The sequence below is a fragment of the Mustela putorius genome, unplaced genomic scaffold (genome assembly GCF_011764305.1).
Source record: "Mustela putorius furo isolate JIRA1106 unplaced genomic scaffold, ASM1176430v1.1 tig00000832_pilon_pilon_pilon, whole genome shotgun sequence".
Classification (NCBI taxonomy): Eukaryota; Metazoa; Chordata; class Mammalia; order Carnivora; family Mustelidae; genus Mustela; species Mustela putorius.
Window position 1 is genome coordinate 4292294 of NW_025421491.1, and position 21535 is coordinate 4313828.

General features: G+C 37.2%; 1 protein-coding gene across 2 annotated transcripts in view; it reads left to right on the top strand.

Moving 5' to 3' along the window:
• LTN1 (listerin E3 ubiquitin protein ligase 1) overlaps positions 1-21535 on the top strand; it is a 67894-nt gene that overhangs the window by 27427 nt on the left and 18932 nt on the right. For both annotated transcript variants that reach the window (XM_004757452.3, XM_013058823.2), the window contains exons 15-20: positions 463-607; positions 1063-1249; positions 2814-2973; positions 4709-4813; positions 7548-7690; positions 21211-21346. In XM_004757452.3, coding sequence (XP_004757509.2) covers positions 463-607; positions 1063-1249; positions 2814-2973; positions 4709-4813; positions 7548-7690; positions 21211-21346 — 876 coding nt within the window. The remainder of the gene's footprint in view (positions 1-462; positions 608-1062; positions 1250-2813; positions 2974-4708; positions 4814-7547; positions 7691-21210; positions 21347-21535) is intronic.

Consider the following 21535-nt stretch of genomic DNA (forward strand, 5'->3'; position numbering starts at 1 on the left):
GATTATTCTTCATTATTTTGGGGGGCCTGGTAGCCACTGTTTTAAGGTGTTGAATTGCAAATATATTTCACAACTCATGCCTAAATCCGTATGTAAAAGTGAAAAACCAAGAGAATGCTTCCAGAGGCTGTTAGGGTTAGGTCATATATTTTTCTGAACATAATGGTTTTGTTCATACAGTAAGGTATCTGTATTTCCGAAATATCTGATCTGAAATAAGTCAAGGCCCCTTCATTCTGAGGTAGAAGCAGCACTCAATTCCAAATCATAAATAATGGATTAAATCCACAATTTTGCTGTGCGTACATTGAATTTAGGGTAGAGGAGTTGCTTAGCTTCATTTTTTACTAGGCTTTCATTCAGTTAAGTTGTTAACCTGCCACAGGGTATTTAATGTGTACCAGGGTGTTCAAGTTAGTCATAGCGTAACCATAATAGCTATGTTGTTTGCATTATTTTCAGTCTTCAAGTCCTCTTGTCTGCTGTTGATGACTTGCTAAATGCACTTTTAGAAAGTGAGGATACTAATCTTTTGGGAGTATATATTGGAAGTGTAATGCCAAGTAACAGTGAATGGGAGAAGATGAGACAGTCTCTTCCTATGCAGGTATGTTTAAGATTGAACTGTGCTTGTGTTATTCTGAAGTTTGGACTTTGTGCAGCCTTGGACATTTTTATTTTGTTCTGGGGGAAAGAAAAAGTAAACAAACTGTCTTCTTTTGGGGGGAGGAGAAAAAAAGGTGAAATGAATATTTGCTTTGCCTTTACATCTCTGAATGCTCATATATTGGATGTTTGTTTGTAAGACAGTGGCAGTTGCTGTGGTGAATTGAAGGAGTCTTAAATACACATGTTGATAATTTCCTAAAGTAAAACCCAAACTTGTAGACTTCTGTGATTTTGCTAATAAACTAGTAATAACTTCACTTTTGAAGTTATTCTAATAACATTTTGAAGATACTCTAATAATTTCATTTTTGTTCCCTGTCTTAATTGTATAGGTAGTAGATAATTTAGAATATCTAATGATTTTGTATATAATTTAATGTATTCTTTTTACAGTGGTTGCATAGACCTCTTTTAGAAGGAAGATTGAGTTTGAATTATGAGTGTTTCAAAACAGATTTTAAAGAACAAGATACAAAGAAACTTCCCAGCCATTTGTGTACTTCAGCATTATTGAGCAAAATGGTATTAGTTGCACTGAAAAAGGAAATAGTCCTAGAAAATAATGAGCTTGAGAAAATAAGTAAGTATATATGAGCATTCAGATATAATAGAAATGTTTTGAAGTAATTACAATTTTGGAAGAATTTTTATTAACCTGCAATTTAGTTAAGAATCTTCCATTCCTATTAGCTGTTTTAGTGATTAAAAACCTGAGGTTACTTGAGTGATGAGTGGTAAATTGCAGATTGGGTGGAAGCATACTGAAATCTTTCTATAATCTTGTTAGCTGTAGAGCAGAATTTGGTATAATATCAGTTACTGAAGCTGGTAAGACAGGTAGATCCTATGGCATATATCCTTAAAGAAAGTGGTTAAGTGAGTCTAGTATTTCATCAAGGATTCTGAATTTTCAGTTCTTGAACCACTATATCTTTGTGTTCATAGGGATATGTGTATATCTATATACACACACACCACACACACACACATACATTTTTTTTTCCTGGCAAATAGAGGTTCATATGTTGAATTCCAAGGGGATTTTGGACTTCAGAAAATTCCCTCATTCCAGGAAATGGTGTAGAATTGTAGGAAGCAATGTGACCTATACAAAATGGTATTAAAGGTACAGAGGATTTGCATAATTTCTCTGTCTTGTTTGTAAGCCTTCAGCTATAGCGTAGTTACTAGTAGAAGAGAACATATGTCCTGGGGAAGAAAGCTTCTCCACAGGCAGTTAAGGGCGAGGAGTTTAGTACAGTTTCCATTGCCCACAGAGGGAATCTATACAAAATAGAACTGGAAATCAGAGTGATGATCTTTGTAAGACTTGTTCTTGTCAACTGTGTTACTAATGACAAACTGACAACATTATGTATTTAATCTCCTTATCAATCCTATCAGAAATTATTGCTGTTGTTTTTCTCACCTTGTTGTGTTTTCTTATCTTGAGTTGATTAAAGTTACTTAGCTTGTAAGGGAGAGGATTAGATTTTGAATCAGGTCTCAAGTCTTCTGACTCCAAAATCTATATGTGGCTTTACAAGACAGAGTTGTGACTAATTATGTAGTCTACTATGATATGCTAGGTTTTGTGATAGATACTGGTCATTGAATTCTCACAGCACTCCCTGTGGCAGATTTTCATACTCTAATTAATAACTATACATACAGCTCATTTGAATCCAGACCAGTCAGTCTGTTGTGGAGATCCCCACCCTATTTACTATATCATGGTATTTCCCATTTCTTAACATTGGCTTTACTATATCATGGTATTTCCCATTTCTTAACATTGGCTTGACCTTCTCATTTCAGGTGTTGGGTTCCTTAGTTGTTTTTTCCTGTAAGTATCTTGTTAACACTTGTGACAAAAATAGTAGGAAGATTCTTCCAGTGTTTCTGGTAACTTAGGCTTGTCGCATTCTTAACTAATCAGAAAAGGAACCAAGTAAGATTTGGAAGGAGACTCATATTTTGTATCGAATATTCTCACAATTCATTATCATAAAACATCTCAAAGCAGATTTGAAAATCAGTTTATAGACTGATGGACCATAGCAGTATTAGAAAATAGGACAGAGAAGTGAAAATGATCAAAGGCCTCTTCACAGAACACTCTTGATGTGTTGTCCATTCTATAGTTGCAGAACTGCTCTATTCACTGCAGTGGTATGAGGAATTAGATAATCCACCTGTTTTTCTAACTGGATTTTGTGAAATGCTTCAAAAGATGAATATTACATATGATAACTTATGTGGACTTGGTAATACTTCTGGCCTTTTACAGCTGTTATTTAACAGGTAAGAATTCCTTTCAACTTCCATTTTTATATGATAATTTTACTCATTTTTGGCTTTGTTTCTGTAAAATGTAAGCTCACTTCATGCTAATCCTTCAGTCAGAGGATTGATCTAAATTAAACCCAATTCTTTTTTTTTTTTTAAAGATTTTTTAAAAAGATTATTTATTTATTTATTTGATAGACAAAGATCACAAGTAGGCAGAGAGGCAGGCAGAGAGAGAGAGGAGGAAGCAGGCTCCCTGCAGAGGAGAGAGCCCGACGCAGGGCTCGATCCCAGGACCCTGGGATCATGACCCGAGCCAAAGGCAGAGGCTTTAACCCACTGAGCCACCCAGGTGCCCCTAAAGATTTTATTTATATATTTGAGACACAGAGAAAGCGCAAGCAGGGGGAGGGATATAGGGAGAGGGAGAAGCAGACTCCCCGCTGAGCAGAGAGCCTGACTCCGGGCTAGATGGGGGGGGGGGGGTCCCAGGATCATGACCTGAGCAAAACAAAGGCAGGCACTTTACCAACTAAAACACCTAGGTGCCCTACATTAAACCCAATTCTTAATGATAAGTACTTTGTGGATTCAAGTTCTCGATTTACTCATCAAGATATTTGAACTTTGCCTGTGTTCTTAAATCCATAAATACATTCAAGAATGGGACAGATGACAATGAAGGAAACAGAAACTTTGTAGAAGTTGTTTTGATCTGTGATCCGTCCTTCCACTATTCTCAGATCTAACCTTTTACTTTGCATGTTGATACAGATATGTCTTTTTTTTTTTTTTTTAAGATTTTATTTATTTATTTGACAGATCACAAGTAGGCAGAGAGGCAGACAGAGAGAGGAGGGGAAGCAGGCTCCCTGCTGAACAGAGAGCCCATGCGGGGCTTGATCCCAGGATCCTAGAATCGTGGCCCGAGCTGCCCACAGAGGCTTCAACCCACTGAGCCACCCAGGTTCCCCCCAGATGTGTCTTAAGGTTATAACCACGGGGGCATCTGGGTGGCTTAGTGGGTTAAGCATCTGCCTTCAGCTCGGGTCATTACCCCAGGGTCCTGGGATCGAGCTTCGTATCAGGCTCCCTGCTCAGCAGCGAGTCTGCTTCTCCCCTCCTTCCCACTCATGCTCTCACTATCTGTGTCTCTCTTAAATAAAAAAATAAAATATTTTAAAAAGTTATAGCCACAAAACCTTCTTACCTGGTTGAGGAAATAGGTATTACAGTAATCATATTGGTTTTAGTAGTTAGTATTTAGCCTGTTGAAATTACTGTGTTGAACTGCTTCCCTTTGTTTTTCACCAGCCAATAGTGTTTTGAGTATGCTCTATAGTTTCAGGGGTCCCAGGCTGAGCACATCTTTCTCTGCAATCTCAGTCCATGTACTTGACACTTAGAACTTTTGCCGGTTGATATTAATACCTTGGTTCTTCAGCATTAACCAGCCTTGGTGTCCTGTGGAATATGTCCTTTTCCCAGCTGCAGACTCTGGTGCTCAAGCCTAATCTCCTCTGTGGGATTCGAAGGGCTTTGGGATGAGAGTTCAGTACCAGTTGTAAAGGAGTGTTGAAAGCCCAAGTCTCCCAGTCCATTCAGTAATGACCATTGTTTTGGGGCAAAAGCCCTATGTGAATTGATACCTTCACGAGATAATTTACTTAATTCTGTAAAGGAATCAGGCAAACAGTCTTTAAAAATCTTAAACACTATGAAAATGGATTTTTTCCTTTTTTTTTTTTAGATCCATGGAAAATGGCACCCTTTGGTCTCTCATTATTGCTAAGTTGATCCTTTCCCGAAGTGTTTCATCGGATGAAGTAAAACGGCATTACAGGAGAAAAGAAGGGTATTCTTACTTAAAATGTTTGTACTTTGTAGTTTGTACTTTGTATTTGGTTACTTTGGCAACCCCAACTAATGAATAATCTCTAATCAATCAAGGAAACCAGGTTTAAGAAATGCAATTAAATGAAAGGAAATGAGAATTGAAAGATTTTATTTGTTTATTTGTTGGGGGGGGGGAGTGAGGGAGCATACACAGAGGGAGAGGGAGAAGCAGACTCCTGTGCTCAGCAGGAGACCTGGTGTGGAGCTTGATTCCAGGACCCTGGGATCATGACCTGAGCAGAAGGCAGAGGATTAACCAACTGAGCCACTCAGGTGGCCACCCCGCCACCTGATTCTGATTATAAAAGTAATAGGGAATTAACTAGAGAAGTATTAGAACTAATTACTAATGATGGATTTATACTTGACAGAAAAATCAAAAACTATTCTATTCAGTAGTAATTAAAAATGACATAGGAAAAACGAGAGTCTATTCACAATGACAACAAAACTGTACCTAGAAACAAATTTACAAAAAAAATACAATATAAAACTGTAGTAAAGATTACAAAAGAAGGTGGGAAGATAAATTATAAAAATGGTTGTATCAATCTCTAATTGCAGTGCAATCTCAATAAAAATTCCAGCAATATTTTTTGAAAAACTTGACAAACTGCCTTTGAAGAAAAAATGCTCAAGAATTGATAGGGGGGAAAAATGGTAGGAAATTTCTGAAAAAGTGAAAAGGACTTGCCCTACCAATAAAATAAGTAATATTAAGTTGATGAATAGATAAGTCATTGGATCAAGATACAGAGTCCAGAAACTAATCCACACAGATACGAGGATTTAGTTTTTGATGCAGGTGGCCTTTCAAATTAGAGGTGTGAGTCAATAATAAATGATGTTAGAAAAACTGGATTGTTTGAAAAAAATAGCGAGGTACCTCTCTCTTAACATTAAACACAAAGATGAAGTCCAGATGAGAGCTAAATGTAAAAACAGATCTATATAAAAGTATCAAGGGAAAATAAGAGACTCTGTATAATCTTATGGGGAAGATCTTAAAGCACAAAAACCCAGAATCTGTAAAACAAGTGATAGATATTTTTGGAAAAATGAAAACTTCTAGCAACATAAGTACCCATCAACAGATGAATGGATAAACAAAAAATGTGGTACACACAAACAACGGAATATTACTCAGCCTTTAAAAGGAAGGAAATTCTGACACATCTTATAACGTGGATAAACTGTGAGGACATTTATGCTAAGTGGAGGAAACCAGGCCTAAATGACAAATATTATATGATTCCTTTTATGTGAGATATCTAGAGTAGTCAAATCCATAGAGACAGCAGATCAAATTGTGGTTGCTAGGAGCCAAGGAGAGGGGAAGTAGGGAGTTCTTGTTTAGTGAAAATTTAGTAGAAAATTTAGCAGATACCAATTTTGTGAACTGAAAAGACTTCCAGAGATTGGTTGCACAGCATTGTGAATGTACTTAACACTACTGGGCTTACACTTTAAATAGTTAATTTGGTAAAAATTTGGTAAATTAATGTGTATTTTACCCATAAGTAAAATTTTTTAGAAAAAGAAAACTTCTGTATGACAAAAGTGGAGGTTAAAGGACAAGTGACAAAATGGGAAAGAACATTTATAAATTAACAAAAACTTAATGTCCATGATATATAAATAGCTTCTATTAATCAGTAAAACCATCCAAATTAAAAAACGTATCAAGGACTTTAACAGGTAATTCATATATTAGTCAGATAATCAATGGTCATTTCATTTGTGAAATGTGAAATATGAAAGGATTTGCCATAGTAATAACGATAGAAATACAAATTAAAAGAAGCACATTTTATCTGTCATCTTGCTAGAAATTAAGAAGATCCATTAAGTGTGCAGTCACACTTGTTTTGGTGACAGTATAAACTGATTATGCTTTTTAGGAAAGCAATTTGAAATTAACAAAATGTAAGACATACATATCCTTTGCTCTTGTAATTTCTACTTCTAGGAATCTAGACTAGTATTTTGTTTGCGCATATGCAGAATAATACCTTGCTCACAGACATTTATTGCAACTTTATTTGTAAGGGCAAAATTTGGGAGAAAAATCAATGTCCACTACTGGGGCAATAGTTAAATTACGATAGTATGGGATATTTTTCTTTTTGTTCTTAATTTAGTTATGTAGCTTTAAAATAGAAAGTGATTTATACTATATATTTCTATATTCTGATATAGAAAATTCTGATACTCTATATTCTGATATAGATATATATTCTGATATAAGTGGCGAGTATATTTAGAGTTTACAGTATATTTAGAGTGATCTCATTATATGAATAAAATTCAAGTATATATATGCACTTAAATCAACTATCAACTCATAGAAAGGACACAACTGGTACTGTTTAAATGAGTCTTTTGACTTTTAAGGAGAACATAATCACCATATATTATATAATTTAAAAAATTCTACATGGGGGTGAAGTTATATATGCTTATGTTAAAAATTAGAAGCCTGTAAAAAGGAGAAAAAAGCAGCAGAAAATATCCACAATTCCATCATCCAGAACCAACAGCTGTCAGTCTCGTCATTGTTTCCTTTTTTACCCCATACACTTAATATAGTGGCATTATTAGTCTTTTTGAATATTCTGAAGGAGAAAGAATTTTCTGAAACCACTGCATGTTTTGGATAAATATAATTCATATTTTTCCTTTTCTTTGAACAGTTTTTTCCCACTAACAGAAGGTAATATGCATACCATTCAAAGTCTCTGTCCATTTTTGTCAAAAGAAGACAAGAAAGAATTCATTGCTCAATGTATACCTCCCCTTTTGGCCTGGACTAAGGAAGATCTTTGCAGTACTAATGGTTAGTGCTTGATAATAAATATTTCTTTAATTATTGCTTGAGATAAAAGAAGTATTTCTTAACATCTAAATTCAAATCTAGCAGAGACTAATTGAATTGCAGCTGATTTATTCCTAGTTCATACTTTTGCTACTTAACAAGTTGGCAGTCAATAGGATGAGTGTCATTGTAGACTGTTAACCATTTTGTAGTGCAGAAATGCTACAGACTTAAGGGAAGATTAAAACAGATATCCTTTCATTGTTTATTTGTCCATAACATTTTTAGCTATGCTTAATTTCTCCCTTGTCAACCAATGATTAACATCTAAAGGTAACAGAGAAATAGCTTTTTTTTAAATTTTTAACTTTTTGGGGCCCTCTGTACTCTTATTAGTTCATTTGTTTATTAATTTAATAAACACTTACTGAATATGGCTCTTTGGCAGTTCCTTTTGTAAAGAGGACAGATATAAAGTTATATCGTGATACCCAATGTATCAGAAACACATCCTGCTTTGTGTGTCAAAGCAGCAGACCAGGAGTTCCCCACTCTGCATTGAGGCATCAGTAGTGATTTCATAAAAAAAAATTTACCTGGGCAGATGAAGGATGGTTTTTCATATGGATGTAGTTGGGAACAGGCATTTGAGGTACACAGAAACATGAGTGTATAGAGTTCAGTTTGGCTGGCATCTGAGGTAGAAAAGGCTGGGGACAAAGGGTGTAAGATGCACAAGGATCTGGATTTTGGACTTTAAGAGGTAGGCAGTAAGGAGCTATTGGCTCAAATTAAGAGCCTACTAGGAGAGCAGTGGTACGGTCTCATTAGAAAGATTATTTTGATAACTGTGACAGGTGGATGTGAGGGAAGAGAGATTGCGGTAGAAGACAGACAGGAAGCTATTGGAATGTCTTTATTTTTTTAATGTTTATTTTATTTATTTTTTAGAGCGGGGAGGGGCAGGGGGAGAGAGAGAATCTTAAGCAGGCTTCATGCCCTGCGTGGCAGTACTCATCTCCAAACCCTGAGATCATGACCTGAGCTGAAATCAAAGAATTAGAACTCTTAATTGACTGAGCCACCAGGTGCCCCTGGGATAATCTTTTTTTTTTTTTTTTTAAGATTTTATGTATTTATTTGACAGAGAGAGAGATCACAAGTAGGCAGAGAGAGAAGGAGGGGAAGCAGGCTCCCTGCTGAGCAGAGAGCCCGATGCGGGGCTCAATCCCAGGACCCTGAGATCATGACCCGAGCTGAAGGTAGAGGCTTTAACCCACTGAGCCACCCAGGCGCCCCGACCCTGGGATAATCTTAATGAGAGATAAACAGAGCTTAAATCAAGGCATACATGAAAGAGAGGGGCTGGAAATGAAAGAGATTAAGGAAATGGAATTGATGGGGGTCTGTGATTCTATTTCTGAATTGGGTAGAAGGAGGTAGGGAAGGGGTAAACAGGGAGCCAGTGTTAAATTAAGCTGGCTGCGGAGTATTACTCAAAATGGAGATTGTCTGTCGACTAGAAGGAAATACTGCTTTCAAAGCCCAGGTCATATAGGTGGTAGCATAATCTGTAAATGAGGATGAGCTTGTCCAGGGAGAGTGAAGAGTGAGAAGAATATCAAGGGAACACCAGTACATAGATAGATGGGTTGTGTGGGTGGGGGGAGACAGGAGAATAAGGACTAAAGATAAAAGCAGAGGAGGAAGTTTTAGGTAGTATTCACCAGTGTTAAATGCCGCAGAAGGTCAAATAAAATTCAGGACTGGAAAGTGTCCATTAACTTTGGGATTATTGGAATGAAGAGTAGTGAGAAAGGGGAGGCAGATAGTTTGTTCTAAGTGTTCAGTGAAAATGGGTGTAGAAAGACGGCGAGAGCTGGAAATGAATTGAAGGTCAGAGGGAAAATCGGTGTTGCAGGGAAGGAGTAGAAGATAGAGAGACTGATGATCGCTCCCACTAAGAGGAGAGGGGTTGGATCTACTGAGAAGATACCAGCCTTTTGTAGGGGGAGTGACTTTCTTCTAGGAGAAGTTAGGAGAAATGTAGGATGGATGCAGATGTGAATAGAGGGTAGGGACCTCGATGTATTCCTTACAAATAAGCTTTGTGTCTCTTTGGGCTACATCATTTCATGAGTGAAAACTGGATTGCAGATTTTAAGAAGGATAGTGAAAGTTTGAACGTAGGGGAAGAAGAACACACCTATCAATAAACATTTGTCAAAAAGAATTACCCTATGGCGCCCAAAGCCAGCCGATGTAAAAAAAAAAAAAAATTATTGTGGCATTAAGCCGTGTAGTTGTGTTCATTGACAGGGTAAGATTGTAGGATCAGGCAGGGACTTGCAGTTCTGGAATGGGGATGCAGTTGAACTGGTTGTGCATAGAGGACAGGGGGACCTAATGGGAGTGCAGGTGGTTTCTCCAGCACACATTATAACTGATGGATGGCCAAGGGGAATAAGGGGCAGAAGACAAGGCTGCACTGTCACACAGCTGTTTGCAGTCACACAAACAGTTGTGTGGAGGCCCTCTAGGAGGAGGAATGTCTTTGAGATTTGACAACTAATTTTGCTCTTTCAACCAAAACAATGCAGTAGAATTAGCTAACAAATAGTTTTAAACATATAGTTGTTAGAAAATCTGTTGTTTCTGATTACACTTGAGCTCAGCCTATTCAGTTTTGCTCTGTTTCATTTTGTTTTAAGAGGACTTAAAAAATCGCTCTGCCTTTAAAGGAAGATTAAATATATCATGCATTTTTTTTTTTTTCTTTATTCCTCGGTTCCTTTTTACCTACAGGATAAAAACCCAAGTCCTTGGTTTGGCCTGTTGGATATTTTACAATCTTATTGCAACTGATTTCCCCAGTTTTACTTCTTTTTGCTTCCATCCTGGATCCTGACCATGTTAAATCTTCATGATTTTTGAACATTATATACTTTTTTTCAGTTTTATTGAAAAATTATTAACATACATCACTATATAAGTTTCAGGTATACAGCATGATAGTTTGATTTACACATATTGTGAGGTGATTACCACAGTAGGTTCAGCTCACATCCCTCTTCTCATATAGATATAATAAGACAGGAAAAAAAATTTCCTCCTGATGTCAACTCAAGATTAACTTTTAGCAGCTTTCCTATATATTATATAGTAGTGTTAGCTGTAGTCATCATGTACTTTATATCCCTAGTAATTATTTATCATATAACTGGAAGCTTGTGGCTATAATTCTTCCTCCAAGCCCTGCCCTTCCCCATCCTCTCCCCCTGGTAACCACAGTCTAATCTCTTTTCTATGAGTTTGGATTTGATTTGGTATGGTTTGATTCCACGTACAAGTTAGATTATACAGTATTTGTCTTTGACTTATTTCACTTTAGCATAATGTCTTCAAGGTCCATCCATGTTGTCACAAATGGTAAGATATCCTTTCTTTTCTGGCTGTGAACAGTACTCCATTCTATATATATATATATACCACAACTACTTTTCCATTTCATTCATTGATGGAGCCTTCGGTTGTTTCCATGTCTTGGCTATTATAAATAATATTGCTATGAACATGGGGGTGCAGATACCTTTTGGAGTCAGTGTTCTGTTTCCTTTGGATATACATTGACCTTTGGACAACATGGGTTTGACTTGTGTGGGTCCACTTCTATGTAAATGTTTATTCAATAAATACAGTATAGAATTATAAAAGTATTTTCTCTTACGATTTTCTTTTTTCTAGCTTACTTTATTAGAAGAATATAGTTAATATATATGTGTTAATGTCAGTGTAATTGTTAAGGCTTCCAGTCAACAGTGAAGTTTTTGGGGAGTTAGAAGTTATGTACAGATTTTCAAGTACATGGATGGGGGCTTGGCGCCCCACCCCCCACATTATATGAGCTTTAACTGTATTCTCAGAAATGGAATTACTGGATCATATGGTAGTTCTATTTTTAATTTTTTTTTTTTTTAAAGATTTTATTTATTCATTTGACAGAGAGAAATCACAAGTAGACGGAGAGGCAGGCAGAGAGAGAGAGGGAAGCAGGCTCCCCGCTGAGCAGAGAGCCCGATGCGGGACTCGATCCCAGGACCCCGAGATCATGACCTGAGCCAAAGGCAGCAGCCTAACCCACTGAGCCACCCAGGCGCCCCTATTTTTAATTTTTTGAGGACGTCCATACTGTTTTCTATAGTGGCTGTGCCATTTTACAGTCTCATCAACAGGGCATAAGGGGTGCATTTTATTCACAGCCATGTCAGCATTTGACATCTCTAATCTTTTTTATGATGTCTCTTCTGAAAAGTGTGAGATAATATCTCATTGTGGTTTTAATTTGCATTTCCCTAATGACTAGTGATGTTGAGCATCACTTTATATATCATTTGGCCTTAAGAATTTTTTTTTGGAAAAATGTGTATTCGGGCCCCTTACCCTTTTTAAAATTGGGCTAATTGTTTTTTTGCTGTTAAGTTCTGTGTGAATTCTTTATATATTTTGAATATTATTCTCTTACTGGATATATGGTTTGCAAATAATTTTTCCCATTCTGTATATTGTCTTTTTACTTTGTTGATGATTTATTTTGCTGTGCAGAAACTTTTTAGTCTGATGTAGTCCCACTTGTTTATTTTTTATTTTGCTTGTGCTTTTGGAGTCGTATCCAAAAATTAATTACCAAGGTGCATGTCAAGAGCTTTATCCCTGTTTTCTTCTGGGAATTTCAAAGTTTTTATATTTAAATCTTTAATTGATTTTAGTTAATTTTTGTAAGTGATAAAAGATATGGGGCCAGTTTTATTATTTTACATGTGAATAACCAGTTATCACAGCACCATTTATTGAAGGGACTATCTTTCTCTATTTAGTATTTTTGGATCTCTTGTCAAATATTGATTGATCATATTTTGGGCTCTCAGTTCTGTTTCATTTGTCATTTGTCTGGTTTTTGCCCTATAGTATACTGTCTTGATGACTGTAATAGCTTTAGAGTATAGCATGACATCAGGAAGTGTGATACTTCCTGCTTTGTTCTTTCACAGGATTTCTTTGGCTATTCAGGGTCTTTCATGGTTCTTTATACATTTTAAGAGTGTTTTCTCTGCTTCTGTAAAAAATGCCAGTGGAATTTCACATAGGGATTTCATTGAATCTATGGATGGCTTTTGGTAGTATCAATATTTTTAACAATATTCTTCCAATCCATGACATAGAATACCTTTTTACTTATTTGTGTCTTATTTGTGTCTTTGATGTCTTTCATTAATGTCTTGTAGCTTTCAATGTAGAGAGATCTTTCATTTTCTTACATTTATTCCTAAGGGGTTTTTTATGCCATTGTAAATGGGATTTCTTTCTTTCCTTTTTTTTTCAGAATATTTGTTGCTGTTGTATAGAAATGTTACTGATTTTATTTATTTATTTGACAGAGAGAGAGATCACAAGTAGGCAGAGAGGCAGGCAGAGAGGAGGAAGCAGGCTCCCCACGGAGCAGAAAGCCCAATGCGGAGCTCGATCCCGGGACGCCGAGATCATGACCTGAGCCAAAGGCAGAGGCTTAACCCACTGAGCCATCCAGGCACCCCGAAATGTTACTGATTTTTGTATGTTCATTTTGTATCCTGCAACTTGACTGAATTCCCTGATCTAATACTTTTTTGCTTGAGTCTTTAGGATTTTTCTTTATATTATATCAGGTCATCTGAAAAGAGACAATTTTCTTTCCTCCTTTCCATTTCTGGTACATTTTATTTCTATTTATTGCCTGGTTGTTTTAGGTAGGACTTCTAGTACTATGTTGAACAGGAATGATAAGAGCAGGCATTGTTGTCTTGTTCCTAATCTTAGAGGAAAAGCTTTCAGCCTCTCAGCGTTGAGTATGATGTTAGCTGTAGGCTTGTGATTTATGGACTTTGTTATAGTGTGATATGTTATTTCTATACCTAATCTGTTAAAATTTTTCATTATGAATGAATGTTGAATTTTGTCAGATGCTTTTCTCTGTGTGTACTGAGATGATCGTATGATTCCTTTCTTTCATTTTATTAATGTGATGCATCACATTGATTTGCATTTATTGAACCATCTTTGCATTCCAGGGATAAATCCCCATTGGTCATGGTGAATGATCTTTTCAATGTGCTGCTGTATTCAGTTTGTTAGTATCTTATTGAGTTTTTCATCTATATTCGTTAGGGCATTTACCTGTAGTTTTCTTTTCTAGTAGTCTCTTTTTCTAGTTTCAGTATCAGGATAATGCTGGCCTTGTAAAAGCAGTTTGGGAGTATTCCCTCCCCTTCAAGTGTTTGGAAGAGTTTAAGAAAGATTAATGTTGATTCTTCTTTAAATATTTGGTGAAATTTACCAGTCAAGCCATCTGGCTCTGGGTTTTTCTTCATTAGATTTTTCATTGGTGATTCAGTTTCCTTATTAGTCATTAGTCTATTCAGATTTTGTTACTTCCTGAGTCAATCTTGGCAAATTGTATGTTTCCGAGAGTTTTTCTGCTTCTCCGAGGTTGTCCAGTTTGTTGGCATATTGTTGTTCAACAGTAGCCTCTTGCGATCTTTTGAATTAACCAGGTGATACCAGTTGTAATTTCTCCTTTTTCATTTTTAGTTTAGTTGATAGTCCTTTCTCTTTTTTTATTCCCCTGGTTAGTCTAGATAAGGATTTGTCATTTTTGTTCAAAAACCATCTCTTTGTTTAATCTTTTTTTAATAATGTTTCTATTCTCTGTTTCATTTGTTTCTGCTCTAATCTTTATTTTTTTCTTTCTTTTGCTGACTTTAGGCTCACTTTATTCTTTTGCTAGTTCCTTAAGGCATAGAGTTAGGTAGTTTATATGGGGATCTTTTTTGCTTCTTAGTGTAGGCATTTATTACTGTGAACTTCCCTGTTAGAACTGCATTTGCTGCATCCCGCAAGTTCTAGTATATTGTGTTTCCATTTTTGTTTATCTCAAAAATGTTTAAGTTCCCCTTTATTTTCTTCTTTGATCCATTGGTTGCTTAGGGGAGTGTAGTTTAATTTCCTTGTGAATTTTTAATTTGTCACTTGTTACTGATTTCTAGTTTCTTGCCATTATGGTCAGAGAAAGTACTTGATACGATTTCAGGTTTTTTGAATTTGCTGATTGTTTTGTTGTCTAGTCTATGGTTTATCTTAGGAAGTGGTCCTTGTGTGTTTGAGAGGAATCCGCATTCTGCTGTTGGATAGAATGGAAGCAAAAATGTTCTAAATATTATCAACATAGAAATATAAGATGTAATTTTGTTTTAGTAAGTACATATATATTAGTTAGGATATAGGAGTCTTTTCTTCTGTTTATATCTGTTAGGTCCATTTGATCGATAGTATGTTTAAGTCCACTGTTTACTTATGGATTTTTTGGATAATCTATCTTCATTGTTGAAAATGCAGTATAAAATTTCCAACTATTACTGTATCACTATTTCTCCTTTTAACTCTGTTCGTTTTTGCTTTACATATTTAGGTGCTTCAATGTTGAATGTATAAATATTTACAATTATAATATCTTTTCGATATACTGATTTTCATCATATTATAACCATCTTTGTTGCTTTTTACCATTTTTAAAGTCTGTTTTGTCTAAGTAAAGACACATCACATTTTATTGCCTTTTGCTTTATTATACTTTGCAGATACAATGTTTTTTTCCTTTTTATAAATTGGAAGTTTATGGTAACCCTGCATCAAGCAAGTTTGTCACCTCCATTTTTCCAACAGCACTTGTTTACTTCAGGTTTTTATATTTTGGTAATTAAAATATTTCAAACTTTTTCATTATTACTGTATTTTTGCTGGTGATGTGTGAGCAGTGATCTTTGATATTACTGTTGTAATTGTTTTGGGGTGCCATAGGCTATGCCCATGTAAGATAGCTAACTTAATAAGTTGTGGTGTGTTCTGACTATTCTTTCTACTGGCCATTCCCCTGTCTCCCTCCCTCTCCTTGGTCTTGCATAGTCCAGGCCAATTAATAATCCTATAGTGGCCTCTGTGTGTTCAAGTGAAAGGAACAGTCACATGTCTCACATTTTAAATCAAAGGCTAGAAATGATTAAGCTTGGTGAGAAAGTCATGTTGAAAGTGAAGATAGTTTTGAAAGGTAGACCCGTCAAGCCAAACAGCTAAGTTGTGAGTGCAAAGGAAAAGTTCTTGAAGGAAATGAAAATTGTTCTCCATTGAATACATAAAGGATAGGGAAGCAAAACAGCCATACTGCTGATGTGGACGTTTTAGTGGTTTCGATAGAAGGTTAAGCCAGCTACAACATTCCCTGTAGGTCCTAACTTTCTTCAGTTCTAAGAAGGCTAAATGAGGTGAAGAAGCTTCAGAAAAGAAGTTTGAAGCTAGGAGAGGTGGATTCATGAGGTTTAAGGAAAGACTCCATCTCTGTAACATAACAGTGCAAGGTGAAGCAGTAAATCCTGACACATAAGCTATCCAGTTATCCAGAAGAGCTAGCTAAGGTAATTAATGAAAGTGGCTACACTAATGACAGGTTTTCAATGTAAATGAAACAGCCTTTTACTGAAGGATACCATTTAAGACTTTCATAGAAGAAAAAGTCAATGGCTGGCTTCAAAGAATAAGCTGATTCTCTTGTTAGAGACTGATGCAGCTTATGACTTTAAATTGGAGTCATTCCTCATTTACCATTGTTGTTGCAGTTCACTTTAAAAATATTGTATAATTAGTAGCAAACTTTTTAGTTATGGTTATTTTTACTAATTTTTAAAAAGATTTTAAAATTTTATTTTAGAGTAAGATTACAAGTGGGGGGAAGAGCAAAGGGAGAGAATCCTGAGCAGACTCTTCACTAAGCTTAGAGCTTGATGCAGGGCTCAGTCCCACTACCCATGAAACCATGACCCAAGTTGAAACCAATAGTCAGATGCCCAACCAACAGAGTCACCCAGGAACCTCTATTTTTACTATATTAAGACAATATATAGTTTCTTTATTTATTTTTGAAGAGAGAGAAAGTGCATGCACACATGCCCATGAGTGGCAGGGTATGGGCAGAGGGAAGGCAGGAGAGAGAATCTTAAAGCAAGTTCCATGCTCAAGACAGAGCCTGATGTGGGGCTCATGACCCTGAGATCATGACCTGAGCCAAAATCAGTAATCGGAGGCCTAACTGACTGAGCCTCCCAGGCACACCTAATTTTACTATATTTTTTTAAAACTTTGAACTAGAGTTGTGAGTTATATACCATAGTTACCGTATTGCAGAATCCAACCACAACTATATATTTACCATTACCAATGAGATTTATACCTTTTTATATTTTTATGTATTCTTTTATTTCCATTCAAAAAACTCCCTTTAGCATTTTTTGTAAAGTAAGTCTGGTGGTAATGAACTGCCTTAGCTTTATTTTGCCCAGGAAAGTTTTTATCCCTCCTGCATTTCTTTTCTTTTTTTTTTTTTAAGATTTTATTTATTTATTTGACGGAGAGAGATCACAGGTAGGTAGAGAGGCTGGCAGAGAGAGAGAGGGGCGGGGAAGCAGGCTCTCCGCCGAGCAGAGAGCCCGATGTGGGACTCGATCCCAGGACCCTGAGATCATGACCTGAGCCGAAGGCAGAGGTTTAACCCACTGAGCCACCGAGGCACCCCATCCCTCCTGCATTTCTGAAGGACAGCTTTGCCAGGTATAGAATTCTTTCATTATTTTATTTTTATTTTAATTTATTTTTTATTTTTCTTAAGATTTTATTTATTTATTTGACAGACAGAGATCACAAGTAGGCAGAGAGGTAGGCAGAGAGAGAGGAGGAAGCAGTTTCCCTGCTGAGCAGAGAGCCGGATGTGGGGCTCGATCCCAGGACCCTGGGATCATGACCCGAGCTGAAGGCAGAGGCTTTAACCCACTGAGCCACCCAGGCACCCCTTTTTCATTATTTTAAATATGTCATCCCATTCTCTCCTGGTCTGAAAAGTTTCTGTTGAGAAAGTCGCTGATACTCTTATGGGGGTTCCCATGTGTGTAAATTTTCCCTTGTGCTGCTCTTAAAATTCTTCTTTTGTCTTTGACTTTTGACAGTTTAATTATGACTCAGTGTAGCCCTGTTCACGTTCAGTTTATTCCTATGTAATTATCCTTATGGATCTAGACGTCCATTTCTCTACAGGATCAGAAAGTTTTCAACCATGATTGTTTTAAATATACTTTCTGTCCCTTTTTCTTCTCCTGGAATTACCATAATGTGAATTTTTTTTTTCATTGCATCCCAAAATTCCCATAGGCTTGCTTTTTTTTTTTCCTTTTACCCCAATGTCCTATCCGCAAAGTCTCTGATTCTTCTGCATGGTTGAGTCTACTTTTGAAATGTTTGAATTCAGTTCAGTTACTATATTTTTCAACTCCCACGATTTCCATTTTTTTTTTTGATAGCTGCAGTTTCCTTATCAAACTTCTCAATTTGTTCATGCATTGTTCCTAATTTTGCTTAGTTTCTTTTCTTGTAGTTTGCCAAACTTCTTTAAGAGAATTATTCTGAATTCTTTGTCTGACAATTTATACATTTTCATGTCTTTAGGATCAATTATTAGAGTTTTACTATCCTTTGATGATGTCATATTTATCTGATTATTTGTGATCCTTTATTCCTTACTTTAGTATCTGCACGTTTGATTGTCCTTCTCTTCCGAATGTTAATAATTTATGGGTTTGTTTTGCAGAGAGAGTTCTTTACTGGTCAGCTCAGTTTGGGTTTTTAGGTGTGTCTGCTGGTAATATTCTTTTGCAAGTAGGGCCTGTTACAGTCTGTTTCTGGGCTAATGAGTTCTGAGGAAGTGGGGTGGAGTGGCAGGGGAAGGCTAACATTGGATAAGGCTGCTAGCTTGGTTCTGCAGTTGCCTGGGTTCTCTGGTTGGACTCAGTAGATAGTTAGGACTGGGTACTATATTCATGGGTGGATTGGTCTACGAATTAGCTTCCCTGCCCTGGCAGGGAAGCAGGATGGATTCCAGAATCTGTACAGCTCATTGTTTAGGGACTAGAATTGGCACGAGTGTGCACAATTCCCTTGTCAGGTGATGCTCTGCAAATGGGGGAAGCCATGGGTTGTGCTCACTATTCAAGAGCCACTGGACACAGGGCTGTTGGTTGGCTGTGGAGCTTCCTGTGTGCTCTGGTTAGGTGCTCTGGTCAGACTAAAGGTTGTATTTGGTGATGAGTGGAGCTACAAATTAGATTTCCTGACTGGGCACAGTGGCAGAAGGAGGTCTAACACCAGTAAAGCTCTTTGTTGTCTAAACTCAAGTAGAACTGCATCCCAAGTTCCTTGACTGAAGAGGGCCGCTAGCTTTGGTCTGCAGTCTATCAGCTCTGCCCGCCCGCCTCTTGGTTGTAGTGCCGTTGTGCTGCAGAGCTTTCAGGAATTTTTGCTAGCCCTTCTGGTCAGATGGCCTGGAAGACTCTCCACAATGTGTGGGCCTATGTCTCAGCTTCCCTGCCTGGGTGGGAGGGCAGGGGCTGGGAGTGATCCTCAGCTTTGTCTGTGAATTAATCACTCTGCCCATGTGAAGCAGGGGAAGCCCCAATGTGTGGTACTGACTTTGCTCTGGAGTGATTATACCTGCTCAGCTGCCTCTTGGCTTGAGTGCTATGGGGTCACACAGCTTTCAGGAATTTTCTCCAGCCCTTCTGGTCTCATGGGGCAGGAAGATGCTCCACAGTGTGTGTGGATGGGGGTGTGGCTCAACTCCTTACCTGGGAGTGGGTAAACTGGGCTTTAGGGCTGTCACAACTCCTCTTCTAAGGATCAGAATCAGGAAGGTCTGCACCGTGCTGTGTTCACTGGTCAGTAGTGTGCCCCAGTCTCGGTTCTCCAGATAAGCAAAGCCACTGGTTGAGATTATTACTGGGCACTGCAAGTATGAACTTGCTCTTCCAAGATCCGTGTGCTGATTGTAAAAGCACTTCATCCATTCTTTGACAAAGTCAGATGCCCAGTGGCTGAGCCCTGCAAATTTCCCAGAAATCACAGTGTGCTGTAAGATCAAAATAGGAGCTCCCACAAAGTGACTCACAATAATGGGGGTGTATGCTGGTTTCCCATCTGGGTTCTCTTTTCCTATTGAAGGAACCAGAGTCTCAGAGGGGACTTCTCCACATGGTGCTGCCCTGTCCAGGGGAGGGACAGTGCAGTCAGTGTATAGCTGCTTCTCTTACCTTCCTATTGCATTCTGTCTTGGTCTCAATGATGATAAGGGGGTGTTCAGCTTCACCCCTATAGGAGTCCCAGTGATATCTTGTTCTTGAATAGTTGTTAGTTGTTTTTCTTGGGAGGGGGAGCAAAGTTAAGAACAACTTATATTGCCATCTTAGTGATGTCTCTCCTCTTCTATACTTTTTTACCACTTTGTGCCTTAGCTAGAGTACCTCTTTGCTACTCTTTCAGACTTGTTTATCTTTTGGTAAATCCTGGTTCAGACAACAGCTTTGGGAAGCCCACCCTCCTTCCTTCCTTTGATAAGTCCCAGTTCAGACAGCAGGTTTGGGAAGCGCCTCCCACTCTCCCTCCCTCCCTTCCTTTTGTAAGATTTATTCATTTATTCGAGTGAGTGAGCAAGTAGGGGAAGGGGCAGAGGTAGAGAATAGCCAAGCAGACTCCCACCGAACGAACGTGGAGCCCAGCTCGGGGCTTGATCCTACAAGTGCTCTTCTGACTCAACCTAGATGAAGATAGTTGTTTTCTTTTCTGGGCTCCCATTCTATATTCTAGCTATGTTTTTTGTATGTTATGTTTGTTTTTATTTGAGAGTTGGGTATACTGAATGAATCCTGTACTAAAGAAGCCAAGAATAAAAAACAAAACAAAAATAACCCAGCAGGGTTAGTTTAAAGCACAATTTCATTTACTCACCCTACCTGCACCTCCACCCCCACCCCCAGCCCCACCGCCACTCCCTTTTCTGTGTTAAGTGCTTGGTACAGAGACAAGGTCTCTGCCCAGTGAGCTTACACACTTATTTATTGACTCTTTCATGTAAGTCCTTTTTAGAATTCTTAACCAGGACATTTTTGGAGAAGGTTTTTGACTTATTTCAAAATAGACTTTTTTTATAGTAGCAATACAATTTTTTTTCTGTTTTTTTTTTTATTATCTTTCTTTCCTTCTTTCTTTTCTTTTTTTTTAGTCTGTTGCACACAATTTAACAATATGATACAAGAAATGAGTTGGTAGCTTACCATTCTATATAGTGATTGATTTTTCTTGAATTTTCCCATTTATAGTAATTATAATGCTAAATGATTTGCCCTAGAATTGCTTTTCCTCATTCAAATTTCATATTGAAAGAAAAGAATCCTTTTTAACATTAGCGTGGTTTAAGAGAGCGATCATCCCTATTTTTTTGTCAAAAACCTGTTTTATCAGAAACAAAGCAATAATTTCTGCATCTAGAAGACGAGACTTTGGTTTAAAGTCAGTGTGTATAGGTAGGTGTGGGTGTGTATGTGTGTGCATTTTAATTTTCATTTTGAATTTTACTTTAGGAGGTTTTGGACATCTTGCCATTTTCAATTCTTGCCTGCAAACCAGAAGCATAGATGATGGGGAGCTACTACATGGTATATTAAAAATTCTGATATCCTGGAAGAAAGATCATGAAGATGTTTTTCTTTTCAGTTGGTAGGTGATATTTTATACTGGGTCTTACACATTACAATGTGTATCCGGATTGTGTACCTTATAGTCACAGTTTTGTACAGTAATAGTATAATAAACATTTAAGTCTGCCTTTTATAAGTGTATAAGATTTAAAATAAAATCATTTCTAATTGAATGTCCATATGATTCTTCCATGTTTTGTTTTTGTCC